The sequence below is a fragment of the Aplidium turbinatum genome, chromosome 13 (genome assembly GCF_918807975.1).
Source record: "Aplidium turbinatum chromosome 13, kaAplTurb1.1, whole genome shotgun sequence".
Classification (NCBI taxonomy): domain Eukaryota; kingdom Metazoa; phylum Chordata; class Ascidiacea; order Aplousobranchia; family Polyclinidae; genus Aplidium; species Aplidium turbinatum.
The window spans coordinates 22766019-22783393 of NC_137484.1; the positions used below are offsets into that span (position 1 = coordinate 22766019).

At 39.0% G+C, this 17375-nt stretch overlaps 1 protein-coding gene across 3 annotated transcripts in view; it reads right to left on the bottom strand.

Annotated features, from left to right (window-relative positions):
* Positions 1-17375, bottom strand: part of LOC145782611 (dynein axonemal assembly factor 9-like) — a 37616-nt gene that overhangs the window by 9375 nt on the left and 10866 nt on the right. Inside the window, exons 3-11 of one of the 3 annotated variants that reach the window (XM_082594419.1) lie at positions 12882-12959; positions 12350-12378; positions 11779-11894; positions 5081-5286; positions 4341-4572; positions 1657-1857; positions 1436-1518; positions 940-1131; positions 293-447 (exon numbers count right to left, since the gene is read on the bottom strand). In XM_082594419.1, coding sequence (XP_082450545.1) covers positions 293-447; positions 940-1131; positions 1436-1518; positions 1657-1857; positions 4341-4572; positions 5081-5286; positions 11779-11894; positions 12350-12378; positions 12882-12959 — 1292 coding nt within the window. Of the gene's footprint in view, positions 1-292; positions 448-939; positions 1132-1435; positions 1519-1656; positions 1858-4340; positions 4573-5080; positions 5287-11766; positions 11895-12349; positions 12379-12881; positions 12960-17375 lie in introns of all 3 variants that reach the window. The other 2 variants (XM_082594420.1, XM_082594418.1) reach the window with 2 other exon arrangements.

Sequence of the window (17375 nt, forward strand, 5' to 3'; positions counted from 1 at the left end):
AAAACAATAACTTTGAAGTATTACTGAAAATAAACATTGAAACAATGCGTCACAAGCATGGGCGACAAGTTAGGGCGCTTATGTTATCTGTGAATTTTGAATAAAAAAGTCAAACTACATCACCGAATTATTTTCTAATTATGGCACATCAAACGATAACTGGGAAACACAGCCTCCACAGTCCACGGTACTTTACTCGCATTGTCGGTCTCAAACATGGCGAAAAGTTAGACAACCCCCATTATGCATGAGCTTTATGTGAAAAAGTAAAACTACGTCAGCAAAGAAATACCTGTTTTAACAGTTTGAAGGGTGGATTCGATGAAAGTATCTGCAAACGACACTGACCCAAGAACCATGTTGCCATCTGTACTTTTAATCTTTTCAATTGACGTCGTCATAGTTTTTATGTGAAACGAAGGGGTTCCTTTCGAAAGAATCAAGGGCCTAAAAACAAAACTTGCTCAATGTGGTCATGGTTTCGTTTTGCGGGAAAAAGTAAACTAAAAAGAGGGGTCAAAATAGGGATCGAAAACAACTGTTTCTGCAAACAAAATTCTTTCGAAAAATAAAATGCGATGTCGATGTAAACAAGCCAACGACAAAGCTGGCATCGATATAAACCAATTGTTCGGTGTAATAAATGATTATAAAAAGTTACTGTATTTAAGCCACCTTCTATCGCTATCTTCAAACTCTGTACCAACAATCAACTCTTCTATTGTAACCTAACGCAAATACCCACTAATATGACATTGCTAAAACATATATGAAATCTACAAACAAACACCTATGTGTAAGAGAACTTTTAAAGAGTCCGCTCATTTGCCTTTACAAGCAATAAGATTAAAGCAACAAAGCCTGCACTCTGCAGTGGGTGATCAACTTGGAGGCCACCATCGACAACCGCTGCTTTTTGGGCCGTTCCAGTCAACTTACTTTCCTGAGTTTCTAAATGCTTCCAGCTTTGACTTGCACGTGCTTGTGGGACTGAATGCGCGGACTTTTGCTAGAATACCGTCGGCGGCCTGCCTGGCCTTCAGGGGGTCAAGGCTCCTGCAGTATTCCTGGATGCCTGCGTCACAAGCTTCCACGCAAGCCGCGTAACAATCAGTCAAAAGATTTGAATCTCTGCAACACAACACTTCGTGTGAATTTAAGCAGACGACCGGGTCGGAAGTCATTCGGAAGTATTTCCTGTCACCGGACACACCATTGACCTAAGCGCAACGACAAAGGTGGCAGTGTCTGGTTAGCTATTGAGGCATCTGATAAGTTGTGTACCACGACATAAGAAAAAAATGTTTGTAATTATATCCCTCGATCTAGCAAACAAAAGTCAGTCTTCCGTCGTTTCAACGTCGCCAGATCACGATGCAACTGCAACTTTGTCTCACTGTGAAAAGGCAGCAAAGAGACGTTGAAAGGGTGTTACCTTTTCCGGTGTTCCTTTGTGGGTGCAAGAAAGTAGGTCCGGATGCAAGATATCGGCCTCTTTGGTGCCACCAAGTGCATGATCTGTCAACGTCGCAATAATGTTACATCAGTAATAACAATGCATCCTGAGTCGTTATCTGAAAGGGTTAGCTACGAATGTTTCGTTAATATCCATCTAAGAGTTTTATCTCAGACAACCGACCGTACATCACCACGTACCAGATGAAGAGCTGCTCCTCCAGCAAGACCAGAGTTGCTCAGTTTGACATCGGATGACGTTTCCCCCACGTCACGCGTACGACTTCCAAAACAAACGTAGGGCTTCCCCGACGACGGTGTGACGTCAATCGCAGTCCCGCTCCCGTTCCCATGACGATATTTCGCTGACAATCGGCCGTGGTTGTAGTAGCTGACCAACGGCTGCAAATCCAAAGCAGATACTCAAAGAAACGAACAAAGAATTGTTTTCTGCTGCTCATTGATTCCTTTACTAGAACTAGACTGAGCGTGCTATCGATCTGTTATGACATCACAGTGTTGTTACTTCTTTTCAAGCTGTGACACTGACCCAAACCTCAACACAATCAAACTCACTTCTCAACACAATAATGTTCTGAACCATTTTGTCTACCAAACACCATGGTTACTTAAAGATACGGCCTGATTTGTCACATTTTGCAGATTTGCTTTCTTTACTGTTTTCCCCAGATGACACAATAGGTTTTAACATCTTCACAGGTTGAAAAACAAAGAAAATTTGATTTCGAAGATTTTAGTCAGACTGTTAATTTTTCAATAACAGTCTGATTCAGCGTTTTTCAACGTACTTTTTCTCATTTGCTATTGCTTCCCCAAGGCAACAAAAAGCTTAGGAGACAGCAAAAAGGAAAAAAGGTCTCAGAAAATGTCAAACACTAGCAGTAACTGTAATTAAAATCTGCAAAATGTGACACATCAGGCCGCATCTCCAGGTGGCCATGCAAACACTGGAAACTTAAAATCACACTAAATTAATCAGAGCTATAACATCTCTCATCTGACGAAATATCCACGCAACAGCATTGATACGTGTGAATATTTGTGTTCGAGGTGAAGTCATCACCATAGCAGTGACAAATCGTGGATTTGACTATTCTCAAATCCCTGGGGTGTCACTGTATGTGGGGACGCTCTAGTTGCCATAGCCGCTCAATAACTATACTATCAAATCAAAAACATGCTCGATCGGACTGAAATACTGAATCAACCTTGCCACATATAAACACAAGCCAGTTACAACTGCTGTACTAACATTGTAATTCAAGACAGGAAAGCTAATCACTAAACCACGCTTGTAAACTAGATTAACATGAGGGGCATCCAGGCCGGATAGCGACTGTCAAAACAGCGACTGTCATAATGGCGACTTCATAATAGCGACGTAATGAAGTGAGCGACTGTCAAAACAGCGACTGTCATAATGGCGACTGCATTAAAACAGCGACTGTTATGATAGCGACTTAACACTTTAAACCGAACCAAACCGAACCCAGCTACTACAAGGCAGAGACCTGACTCAGCGAATGAAAAGATACGTGACAATGAACACACGAATCACTGTTGTACAGCAAAATCGAGGCCAGTATGATCTGCGGCAGTTCCTTCGAGCCCTTGCTCACAATTTAGAAATAAACGTGGCTTGATTTTTATTGCAAGACTTTTGGTTGTTTTGAAGTCCCTTTTGGTTTCAATCTTTTTCTAGACCCTGAATTTTATTGCAAGGCTTGACGACTTTCTGTTGTTTGGCTTGACTAGCCTATTTCTTTTTAAATCATGTGACTTCTATGGATAGTCCAAATAAAATGTTGTTTTAAAGTCCCTTTTGGTTTCAATCTTTCACTACGCAGTGTTTGCCTATTTGTGCGTGCATACGTGTGTAGAGAGGTGTGGGGGATGGAAGGTATGTGTGGAGGGGGTGAAAGAGTGCGTGTGCGCGTAAGCCTTGGATTTAATAAAAGAAGTGAGGTCGCTGTTGTGGCAGTCGCTGTTTTTGATGAATCGCTGTCGTGTAGTCGCTCTATTGACAGTCGCTGTTTTAAATGAATCGCTGTCGTGTAGTCGCTCTATTGACAGTCGCTGTTTTAAATGAATCGCTGTCGTGTAGTCGCTCTATTGACAGTCGCTGTTTTAAATGAATCGCTGTCGTGTAGTCGCTCTATTGACAGTCGCTGTTCTGACAGTCGCTATTTGGAACCCGAGCCAACATGAGGAATTTGTCACTATTGGTGGCTTGGTCTGTTGCCTCATTAAAATAGAATTTAAGTTGATAGAAACCTCACAGCACGGTCAGTGACGCAACGTAGGAACGTGTTCACGCAAATACGAATCGTCACTGTAACTGCTGAAGATTGAAAGCCAGCCATTCACGTAGCGGTTCCTCGCAGTCTGCTTCAATAAACTTTCCCGAACAAACTTTTCATATCAACAGGCCTCTATGAACTTTCAAGTCGATAAATGGCCACCAAAACTACCGCGCCGGTAGGCCCTGTTGCTTGCCTGGGCTAAGTTCTGGTGTTTACAATGGCGAAAAATTGCATCATACTAAAAATGATTGACTAGTCAGATTAGACGGGTTTACGGCTTATTGGAACGCGTTAAAAAGTGAAGATACGATTCTTATCACGATCAACCAAGTTAACTTATTAGACTTCACAACTGTAGATACAGACGACCTGTTTTAACCTGATGCTGCGGGTTCGCTGTGGTGGTAGCGGTTTGCACTAGCTTTCGGAACACAGTTCCCTCGTCATGTGCAATGACGGGTGGCGGGTAGGCTAAAACATGTCGATTGTATCTACATTTGTTAAGTAAACAGCGATGATGCAGCCAAAGCGAAACTCAATCTATCATTAAAGTAGACTGACCTCTGCCACCTGGACTTCCGACACATCTAACACAGCGACAGGAGACTTGCTGTGGTCACTCGCTGGTGGTGGCTTGGTCACTGTGCTCAATGCTTCCCTCCAATGGCGCTCAAAGAGCGGAAGTGACTTGATGAGGATTTGTTCAAAATCCGCCGGATCGCATTCCTCATAGATCGGCATCAAGCGATCCAGGACGTCGCTCACTTCAAAACGCATCGTAAAGAACGTGCCGCTGAAGAATTCACAATCAGTTAAGGTATTCTGGTGCGCAGCCGGTGACTGGGTGGCCGGACACGAATTTTTTTTTTCCCACAAACTTTCTGTTACTTCGCATAGAGTTTGTAAAATTAGTTCGTGGGAAAAAAATCTGCAGGCCGGAAAGGGTTGTCGTATGGTCGGGCCACTGGGACAGGTGGACGAGCAAAAAAAACACTTTGTTTTCGAATGAAAGGCTTCCGTAAAATTCAAACGCAATGATTCCAAAACAAAAAGTCGATAAAAATTGGCCATCATTCAGGGGAAGACATGAAGTAATATTATTTAACAAAATAGGTAAATAAAGGTTTGGACACCTTAAGTATATACTATTTGCTTGCAATTCAGCAAGCCACGCCTTCAAACGTTTACATTTTTTTCTTCTATTTTATATCACGAACATTTTTTTTATTTTACATAGCCGACATTTCAGGCTACATATTAATTCTATGCGCGCAATCTGAATCGTCGTATCGCCAACTTACCCTCCGACACCTTCCACGGCATAGGCTTGGATTAGTGGCCATTTTTCAATTGCAAATTTGTCAAAGGCCGCTGACGCTTTCAACTGACTGGGCAGTCCAATCCCTCGACTCGACCAGTACGGGATGCCGATGTTTATTGAACCGTGAAGCATTGAAACAAAACTTCGGACTTTAAATTCTTCTTTCTCCTCATCCTTTGTAGACGCCTGTTGTGGATGCATCACAATGTTGGTCAATAATGAGCAGCGTAACGACACAATCCGATCACAACAAAGTGGTATCAATGACTTACAAGTTCAATTCAAAACAATGAACGCCATACTGTAGTCCAGTAGTTCTCAAACTGTGCGTCGCGACGCCCTGGTGCGTCGTTTCAATTTTCCAAGGGCGTCGCAGAAGAGTTTCGTTTCGTAGCTGAATTCAGTTTATCTTATAAAGATGAGGTTAATCTTTTGATTAGCAGTTTCAGTTGTCATCAAAGTTGTTAACTTCATTAAAACACGCCCACTGAAGTCAAGAGTTTTCAAAAAACTTTGTGGAGAAATGAATGCAGCGCATCGGAGTTTGCTCTTTTAATTTTCATCCAAGTGGCTTTCGCTTAGAAAATTCTTTGAACGCTTCTACGAATTGGTGGATGAACTTCAGGTTTTTTTGCAGCAAGAAAATAATCCACTTGCAGATTGTTTAGCTCAGAACAATTTCTGATTGAAATTGGCTTACTTTACTTGTGTGATATCTTCGCCAAACTGAACATTTCTATGCAAGGACCGAATAAAAATGACATTTCAGATAAAATTGCAGCATTCGTTACAAAGCTGCTATTGTGGAAGGAAGATATAGCAAACCTGTCCAGGGTTGCCAGATTTTGAAAAAAAAAGTAGCCAAAAAAGTAGCAAATTTGCTCCCAAAGTAGCCCAATTTATAGCAGGAGGAGCGGAAACTATGTTTTCCAACTTCTGGGGGGCTTTGCCCCCCAGACCCCCCGTTAGACGTTCTAACACTGACACAGCTACAATCTTTTGGGTGTCTGTGTTAGGCATGGGTTACTTCATAACAGAACTGCTTAGCCTCAGCTTTACCTTGAGTTGGGTATTTTTCACTGAAAGACAAGGTGTACAATCATCATTACATAAATTCAACATACATACATTTTCATCAAGCCATTCATCCTTATTTCAATTATTACTACACTGATTAGTAAACTATATCATATATGTAAAATCTACATGCCAGTCAGTGGAAGAACCTGAAAAAGAACAAAAGAATGTTAATTAATAACATACAAGCCGTCAAATGCTCTAAATATACAGCTATATATATACTTACATAGTCACATATATATATATGGAAAGTCAGCTTAACAAACCCAGGGATATCTAAAGAAGGGGATACGAAGGTTTTTAATACATCTGATAATAGAAGGGCTTCTGTTTATCGTAAATAATCTCTGTTTACCGTAAAATAACAATTGACACTGATAGTACTGCTATTTTGCATTCATCAAATGCTGGCATTTGCACAACAATTTAACACTGATAGTAGTTTAATAAATCTTGTTATAATAACCTGCATTGCGCTATTAGCATAAGGCCTGGATGCTGACTGCATGCTCATGGTTAGTGGTTACTTGTAAATTCAACTACCCATATAGTTGCTTTACATCTGGCTTACTGCAAAGGCTTTGTTAAGAAAAACAGCTCACTGGTAACTAAACCAGTTACATTCTTTAAATATGCTCTATGTAACGTACTGTCTTTGGTAGCTGACTGTACCAGCTGCACTACAAAACTTTCTGCAATTTTGAAAAGAACCGCATGTTTCACGCGCTACAAACTACCGCCCTGGTAGTGTCATAAGAATAAGGCAATCGCTGTGAGCCTTCACATCTCCTTCTTTAGATATCCCTGAACAAACCCAGTGAAATTGCAAAAAATGGTATGTTACACAGTGACAGTATTTCAATCTAGTTCATCACTGGAAAAACAATGTAAATTACAACATAGGCCTACCGGACTGTTGTTAATTTTTGTTAAAAAATGTTCATAATTTGAAACAATTTAAAAAAAAAATGTCGACTCATCACTTAAAATGTTAAATTCAGGCAAATAGCACAAGCGTAATGAGAAGCCCACAGTGGGCTTATTAAATGTACTATATTAAAAAATCCTTTCTTCTTTATTGTACGTACACAATAGGCTGTTATCCTGCATAGGCTGCTGGTGTAGTAGAGCAGCACAAACACAATCTTTACATATTAAAAACTAAAGGTATTATGCAAAGTTCTCCAATATTTCACAACCATTCTCTTCTGATGTATCATTTTCATAAATGGTACTGTCATATTTCAGCATTGAAGCAGGAGGTTCAAATGTTGCACAACATTTCTTCATTTCTTCCAATGATGTCTTTACTCTCAGTAGTGACGAAAGAAGTTCAAGACCCATGCGATTTCTTAACTTGGTTTTCGCAGTGGTCACTCTTGAAAATACCCTTTCTACTAGCGCATTGCTAACTGGTAAGCTATATGCAGTTAGACCAAATTTTCCAATGTCTCTGAACATATACTCTCCAGCAGCATCCTTCATTTCGTATACTTTTGTCCAAAAAATAGATCCATCTTGTAAAGTTTTCACATCATAAAAGGATTCCCAGTTTATGCTTAACAACTTTCGCCATTGAGTTTCAATGTCTCCTAATTTTTGTGGTTGAGCCAGTTCAAGTGGAAGATTTCCAAATGGTGGCCGAACATTACTTAAACAAACACATGGAGACAAGTTATTCATCTTTTTGAGCAGGCTTAAGTTAGCTGGTAAGCGCATAAGCAGTTCTTTACAAATTTTTATCAAAAATGTGTGGCATCTACTTTTCACAGAAATCTCAGTTTCCTCAGAGACTGAGCCTTCCATCTTTTTCACTCTCAGAAGTTCAGTAAATTGGTATCCAAAATCAACCATTCCCAAAGGCCGGAGTATAGACTGGAAATTAAAATCGACACTTAAGCTCACATACTCTTCAACCACCACTCTTCTCAACATCACAAGTGTCAATCCTTCAAGTTCAGCCAAAAGTTTTGAAAAATCAACTTTGTCCTTTTGAAAAAGAAGATTGAGGGACTCAAACTCAGACAAAATTGGTTTCAGGAAAGTCAAAAACAAAAGATTACATGGATCTGAATACATTGCTGATAATTCACGTGAGACATATTTATCACATGATGATGCAGCAATCTGAAAATGGGTTTTAAGAGTGTCCCACTGTTCCAAAACACGCTGCACACAACGGCTACGAGCAAGCCACCTAGTGCCAGATAATGGAATTAACTGTAAAGGCTCCTTGCCATCGTTGATAAGCTTAAAAATATCTGTGTATGACTGCCTCCTCAATGATGACCTATGAAACCAATTATATGTCTCCCGCAACATATAATCGATGTTGGATGGTAACTCTTCGGATGCATGTGCGCATACCAAGTGCAAAGAATGACAGACACACTTCAGCAATATCAGATTTGGTATGTCTTTTTTTAACAAGGTATACAATGAATGGTGCATACCACACAGATTTGATGCACCATCTGTGCCTATTGCAATGCAATTATTGATATCAATATTGACTGACTTAAAAAACTCTTGCAAATGTTGATACAATGCCTCTGCCGTGGTAGTTGTCACTTCAATTAATCCACAAAATTTTGAAATAATTTCATTTGCTTTCGTGCTATAATAACGCACACAAACACAGAGGTGTTTCGTACATGCAACATCCGTTGATTCATCCACAATGATAGAAAAGGGGGTTTCTTTCATGTCATTAACCAAATCATGCAAAAAACATGGTGCGATAACTTTCTTTATAAGGGCTGTGCATTTTGTTCTATGCAATCTAAGGTAGTCTGAGCTTGTTGAACCACATAAATTTGTTTTGTTCCACAATTCACTTAAATGATCAATCGACCTGATTGCTGAGTGACAAGCCACATGCAAAGCAAGACGAATTTCCAATTTCAATAACTTTTCGCTTTTGGGGGTAAAGACTGATGTAATGGTGGGTTGATCCAGCAACTTTTTTACATTTTTGGTATGTTTTGTAGTGAGAGCATGCTTTTCTAAATCACCCTTATGGGCTCTCAATTCAACTTTACAAGACTTGCAAAATGCCTTCTTGCCTCCATCACTCGCTTGTAACCAGTTCTTAAACTGTTTTTCTTTCATCCATGTTTCGTGGAAATTTTTGCTGTATTTAGCCCACTTTCCCATTAATATCAGCAGTACAATCTACAATTTAGTGTTAGACAGCAACAGAGTTACCGGTACAGTAAGGCACATTCACATAGGGACAGTAGAATATCGGGACGACTCACTTTACTGATTTTTCTTGCAAAATGGACAGCTGGAGGGTTACTAAGAAGCTCAAAAATTAACAGAACTGCACAACGTTTTCTTTGATTTTAGGTAAATTCATTCTCATAAAATGAATTGCTACTTGGTTAAAATTTTGGGTGCTAGAAAATCTGCAAAACCTTACTGCAGCAGTGTGAAGCTACCTACCGTTACCGGTGTTGTTGCGTGAAGTCTACCACTACATTATCACGATTTAAATACTATTAAACATGATGTCACATATTTCCTACATTTATTTTAGCGATACACACTTTGTACACACGTGGGCAGGTCATATAAACTGCACCTGAGTATGCGACATATGGCAGTAGACCTCAAGCTGTAGTTGCGTCAAATTTTGTCATAAAATTGTGCCATCCAGTTGTCCACCTTACTTTTGAGTGAGCAATCCCCTACTTCTACCATACCTACATTCACAACAGGCTCTATCGGGTACGGATTAGATTCTCACTACTTTTTCAGCACACTACTTGTCAAGCACTTCTGTGTTCTGACTTCCACACTACAGTGAAAGACATAGAAAGGAGATAGCGTAACGCTGGAATAGACTACAAACTCACTCAACCATGTCCCTTCACTCCCTTGCTATGTCTTGGAAACATGAGAATGCGCTGTAAAATTTGTAAACGACAAATAAACTGTCAGTAGACTGCAAGCGAAACTTACTTTAGTAAGAAATTTCCCATGTAAAAAAAGTCGCAATTTTGTTACATTGTCGCCAATCTAAATTTAAAAGTAGCCCAAAAAGTCGCAAGTCGCAAAGCTCAATTTTTTGTCGCAAATCGCATATGGAAAGTAGCCCAATTTGCGATAAATCGCCCAATCTGGCAACGCTGAACCTGTCTGGAAGCTCTCGATACTTCACTTTCTTGTCCAATTTGCTTGCAAAGAAAAGTATGACGCTGCCTTCAAATTTGTGAAGAGCATATTTGGGCAACATTTGTCCAAGCTCGAGTCGAAATTTGCAAAATACTTCCCAAAAATTTATCAAACTACGAATGGATTCGTGATCTTTTCGTCCAACCTACTCCACTGTCTTTTACTGCATATGAAAAAGAAGCCTACATTGACCTTTCTTGTGACAATTCCCTGAAAAGGATGTTTAATTCAGGAAATCCGGCAAATTTCTGGATTTCAATGAATGGCGATTATTATCCAGCTTTGGTGAAGAAAGCACTACGAATTATTATCCCATATGTCACGTCATATTTATGTGAAGCAGGATTTTCTGCCTTGGCGGTGATAAAAAGCAAATTTCGATCACCAATAAACACAGAAAGAAAAATGCGGGTGGCAATTTCAAAAATTCTCCCAAGATTTAATGAACTTTGTAAAAACAAACAAGCCCACACGTCACATTAAATAATATGCATTGCTTTTTGTTGTTGTATCAACAAACAAAAATTTAATAATAAGTTTCCTCATTAACTTTTATTTGCTGGTGCGTCGCAAGTCCAGAAAACTTTTCCAGAGGCGTCGCAACAAAAAAAAGTTTGAGAACCACTGCTGTAGTCATTAAAACAAAATGTACGTTGCTGAATACCCCCACACAACAAACGGAGTAGAGAATTTAATATACTCATATATATCGTTTCTAGCAACTAGTGCTAGAAACGATAATTGTCCTGATGAACACCCAAACTTTTCAGTATTCAGTACTCATATATAGTTGTTTAAGTAAGAAAAATATATAAACCTCTTAAAAGCCAAAGTAAAGGTTGCATTTGTTCCCTACAGTAGAATGTACTATTTACTTTATGAAGGCAACTTGTGTTGAAAGTTTAAACAAAACTTAGAAATTTTGATTGCAGAAGGAGCCGGACAAAGATGCACAATCGCCACGCTTTACTGCTCATGCATGACATTCTGCTGACTCAGCACCATTGCCGAGGGCGAATGTCTGGTTGCCGCAATCCGGCAAAACAAATCATGTGCACATTGTTCAAACGTCGTTATACATTGTTATGATAAATAAATTACAATGTGCCTGGCTGATGGAAGTAATCATGCCACGTTTACATTTAAAAGACAATACTTTACGTAATCACAACTGAGTTACTTGAATTTTCAAAGATTATTTTCTGTGAGAATTGCTCTTGAGCAGAATGAAAGAAACATGAAACTTCGTAAAGTGAAGTGAGTTCAAAACAAAAAAGCGGTAAAAGCTTTGTGCTGTGCTGGCACCTTGTCAACACATCAACACTGATGAGGTCCAAACGTCCAAACAGAGGCTTGATTTGATTCGATTTGATTTGTTGCTTCATTAAAATGTACATTTATTCTTACCACTTCATCTACCGGTAAATATAAGATCTCCAAATTTCTCCAGTGGGCAATATACGGGAGGAGGTAACTGTACAAAATTCCGCTACAATAAACGGCAACCGATGTAGCTCGGATCACTATGATGAGATCTGAAACGAGATTCATAGTTTAATGTACTGTTTCTCCATGACAGATCGTCGCAAACAAACGTAAGAAAACAACGAACCTATGAAAGATGTAAACAAGGCAGATTTGAAAATATTCGGAGTTGCAAATCCGCACACACCGCCTGCGGCTGGAATCAATGGAACACAACCAAAAAGTAGCTTAAAAATATCCACCAGCAAAAAGCAATTTATCAATGCATGCACAATTGCACACAACCAAAAATTTAGAAACTTCTTACCACATTCGTTCCACAACGGATGGGCAGCTTGTCTCGGCAACTCTACCAATCAGTAGACCGCCAGTTTTAACCGCATTAATTCTTATTGATGCATTCAACGACATAGCCAACAACAACCTCCTTCAGCTCAATTGAATTAACTTTTGATGCTTTCAGAAGCGCTCAACACAAACTATCATTCAACTAACCGCAACTTACCTTCCAACTCTTCTTCAGGTATTCCAGATCTGCAAAAATCAACTTCAATTTGTTGCATTTGTCTACCGAACGTACATGCTTAGAGAATCTGCAAATATGTGACTACCACAGGAAGAGATCAGTCATTCAGTCTGTTTATGCGCATTGTGTATGGAGAGGAGCGTAATAACCCAAGCGGAAAATATCGAAGAAAAAAGACGCAGAGAGGCTTGCACGGCTTGCTAGAGAACGGGTTTGCCGGCTTTGCAGAATGCAGAGCAGCAGCTGTTAGAAATCTCAATTTGTTACGTCTACTTTCCACACTGAAAGACATCGCGCCGATGTGGCAGTCTGTGCGCAGCACGTGTTCGTTGCAGCAAGTGGCATGGTTTCTGGGGTTCACGACGAAAATCCATGTCAATAGTCAAGTTACTGAATGTTGTATAAATACAAACGTTGATTGCAATTGTATATGATGCAACACAAATTAAAGAAAACATGCTGAAAAGATAATTCTTAATCCCACTGAGATATATATATAAAAACAACGTACTCTTCAAACTGTGCCAGCCTGAGGTCGTAGAACCCAAACAGAAGGTAGTTTGCAAGATCTCTGCATCCTTCATTGTATCTACAAACAACAAGATCACATTAGAGAGATTTTATCTGAAAGTAGAATTGTTTTAATGGAGTGAAACTATGGAATCAAGTACCAAAAGAAATAAAAGAAAAGTTACAATGTTTTTAAATTTAAATATAACTGTTTATTAAAGAATTTGTACAATGATCACTCCTGAAACGTATCATCCGCTTATTTCTCTACACAATGTTTTTTTTATGTTGCCCTGTGTTATTCCATTGTTAATGTATTGTTAATTCCATTGTTAATTTTTACAAATTAAAGTGCTGGTATTGTGCTATATATTATATACCGTATGTGTTAATGTTCTTAATTTTGGGTCTTTTGTTTAAATGTTTGGGTGGCAGCTGACTTTGGTGACCTTTTGGTCTTTCGCTGCCATCCTTGTTGTGCGAATTATTTGTGTTTTTGCTTTTTGTGTCTTTCTTTTTCGCCAACAAAACAAAAAAATAAACTAAACTGAACTAGAAACGATTAGTAGTAAAAAAAAAGCAATTATTGACCCTTTCCCTGTTAATTAACTCCTTATTCCACAATGTGACTCTGTTGCTTGGTTTCAGCTTGAGATTATTTTAGTCTTAGAAATTTTGTTTCCAAGTGTTGGGTTTCTGTGAATTCGTCAGAATTTTTCTCACAGGACACATATTGGGACGCAAAAGTTATTTCAATACAGGACACAATCGTGTTGTACAATGGTTGTATTTGTATAAAAATTGAAAACTATGGTCTTAGAACATATTATGAGATGAATTAAAGGTATCATAAAGCTCTGAAAATTAAACATATATATTTGAACGGAGAAAGTAATCGAGATATGAGCAGAAAGGAATGATCAAAATGTTACCTAAAGTCAACCTTAACTGAGTGGGAACTAATTAATTGAGTAAAACTACAACTTTTGCAGTTTCCAACAATGTTTTGACCTGGTCTCTTGATGTGACAGACTTTGCCAGAAAATTAATTTGAAAAACTATAAAACACGATACTATAGTATAAAAAAGTAACAGAAACACCATCAATCAGGAATAAAAATACACAAAATGACCTTTCAAACATTATATGCACAATCGAAGATTGACTGTGAAGTAAATTGTCAGCAATTACATGCACAAAATTTTGTAAAGTCATTACAAATCACTCCAACAAAACTGGCTCACTACCTTTGCCTGTAATATTTTATACCAAACTTCTTGATTAGAAAAATAGTAAAACCACTGTTGCAGTGCTACATTTAGCATGTATTTCAGTGCTTAATACTTCATAGTTCATAATATTGTCAAATGTCATAGGTAAGCAATAAATGCATGATTCCTATTCTACAATGTATTGAGCCAAGCTCACTTGCAATGGGTGATGATTAATAAAACAATTAAAATGAATTTATGAGTTGCAAGTATCATATTATTATTATGAGATCCAGTTTTCGAAATTAGCATATTTTTACTTCGGCAAAAGTTGAAATTGCCTCAGCAATTGCTGTGAAAAAATTGTAACAAAACATGTTGTCACGGTTTGTCTGATTTACAAACTCGCGCGGACTGCTATGCAAGAAGCACTTTTTGTGTAGCCTTAGTCACTTTATTACATACAGTTTACAACATCAATCAAGTCTTATTCAAATAGAATTCGAGCATGAAAAACAAAAAGAATGGCAGTTAGAAATACATAGCACACCCCAGTTCTGTAAATGGATAAAAATTAGTAGTTACTTACAGTCTCATTATAACTGCAGAGCTGGGCTAACTGGTCAGGCGAATACTTAATTAAGATAAAGTAATAACTATCTAGTTATTACAGACGACACCGGATAAACGACACTTTTACTCAACTATAACAGAATAATTGACCCTTTTACTCAACTATGATACATAAAAGTCAAAAACAGATAAAGTAAGCTTTCCTTTGTCTAGCAACAAGCCATGCCTCAGCTGAAAATGAACTTTGACCAGAGTTGCCAAAATAAAATCACACAATGACATAATAAAGCAAAAGGGACCATGATAGGTCACAATGACTGGGCTTGACTGAAAGCATAAGCAGCAGAACAATTGAATTTGTGACATCGCCCCCTGTCAAGAACAAAATTCTCAATTTTTGTCAACAACACAAACACAAATTCTATGAGCAAAGTACGAAATCGTACAGGGTACATACACAATAAACCATGCAATTAGTTAATTCTACTCATGCAGTCAGCACCAATATTATCGCTTCCCTTTATACATTGATACCTTATACGATAATTCTGCAAAAACATTGCCCAACGCATGACTCTATCGTTGATGAATTTAGCTTGGTCAATATACTGCAACGGCTGATGATCGGTTTGCAAAATAAACTCAATACCATACAAATACATCATAAATTTCTTAACAGCCCAAACAACTGCCAAACATTCACGTTCAATAGTGGAATAACCCTTTTCAGCATTGCTCAGCTTTCTGCTAGCATAACTAACAGGAAACAACACATCATCATGCTTCTGTAATAAAACAGCACCCAATCCAATTTTCGAAGCATCAGTACGCAGCACAAAATCTCTGCCCATATCAGGCAATTTCAAAATAGGTTCACAAGATAAACAATACTTCAAAGCATTGAAAGCATTCTCTTGGGGTTTACCCCACTCAACCAGGTTGGGGTTTCCCTTTCTAGTTAAATCAGTAAGTGGCGCTGCCACCGCTGCATAATGCGGAATAAAATCACGATAGTAACCGGTGAGCCCTAAAAATGACCTCACTTCCTTTTTAGTTTCAGGCCTTTGCGCATCTTTAATTTTTGATACATTGTCACGATGTAAACCAAGGATGCCGGTCTGAATATTATGCCCCAAAAAATCAACAGTATTGGAACCAATAAGACATTTCGACGGGCGAACAGTAACACCAGCATCTTGTAATCGCTGAAATAATAAACGCAAAGTGCACACATGCTCTTCCCATGATTTCGTGTGTACGATTACGTCATCAATGTAATGCTCAACATTGTCTAACCCGTGTAGCAATAATCGCATAGCTCTCACAAAAGTAGCGGAAGAGTTCACCATGCCAAATGGCATCTTGAGAAACTCGTAAGTCCCATCATTAGTAACAAAAGCTGTTTTGTGCACATCACCCGGTGCAACTGGGATCTGCCAATAACCCTTGGTGAGATCCAATGTTGTAAAAAACTGATCATCACAAAGCTTTTCGAAAATTTCACCTGTTGTTGTCATCGGCTCTGGATCAAACACAGTTATCTTATTTAATTTTCTGTAATCAATGCAGACACGGTTCGAGCCATCTTTCTTCGGTACAACCACCACAGGTGAGGCATAAGCTGAGTCCGAAGGACGTATGACACCACTCTCAAGCATCTCATCAATGTCTTGCTTGAGTTGAGCTCGTACACTAAACGGAATTCTGTAAGGCTTAGATCTAACAGGTTTTTCAGACGTCAAATCAATCCTATGTTCAACAAGATTAGTGTTGCCAGGTAAACCACTAAAAACATCACCAAATTCTTCTATCAGTTCAGCAGCTTGATTTCTTTCATTCTTTGACAGCTGTTGACCATAGTTAACTTCATCAGTTGACTCTTTGGATTTCATTGGTATAAACTCCAGCAAGTTCTCATCAGCTTCTTGTTCTGGCATAATCTCAAGTTCTGCAGCGCCAACCAACATTTCACTCTCGTCCTCTCGCACATAATACTTCTTCAACAAATTTACATGGAACACTTTCAACTTTCCACCAAGATCAAGTTTGTAGTCGTTCTGGCCAATTTGACTGATTACCTTGAAAGGGCCTTTCCACTGCATCAGTAGCTTGTTGTTATCAGTAGGTAGTAAGATGAGAACAAGGTCATCACTTTTAAATGTTCTCAGCCTTGTCTTGAATTTCGTTTGTAACGAGTCTGGGCCTTTTCAATTTCGTTGCTCACAACCTTGAAGGCTTCCTCCATTCTCTCTCGAAGGTCAAATACATACCGATAGCTGCTCAAAACTTCGGGCTTGGTGCTCGAGTTGGACCACATCTCCTTTAAAATGTGCATCGGGCCTCGCACAGATGTGCCATACAGCAACTCGAATGGTGCAAATCCAGTTGTTTCTTGCGGCACTTCTCTGTATGCAAAAAGTAAAGCATTGATGAACCTGTGCCACTGTGTAGGTTGATCGCTACACAACCGCTTCAACATCATTTTCAACGTGCCATTGAACTTCTCTGAAAGACCATTGCACTGCGGATGGTAAGGTGTCGTTGAAATATGCTTAACTTTTAACAGTCGTTCTACTTCTTGCATGCACTCGGAGACAAATTGCATCCCCATATCACTCAAAATTTCCTCCGGAATCCCAAGTCGACTGTAGATATCAACCAGTGCTTCAGCGACAACTTCTGTCGTAATGCTTTTTAGAGCGACAGCTTC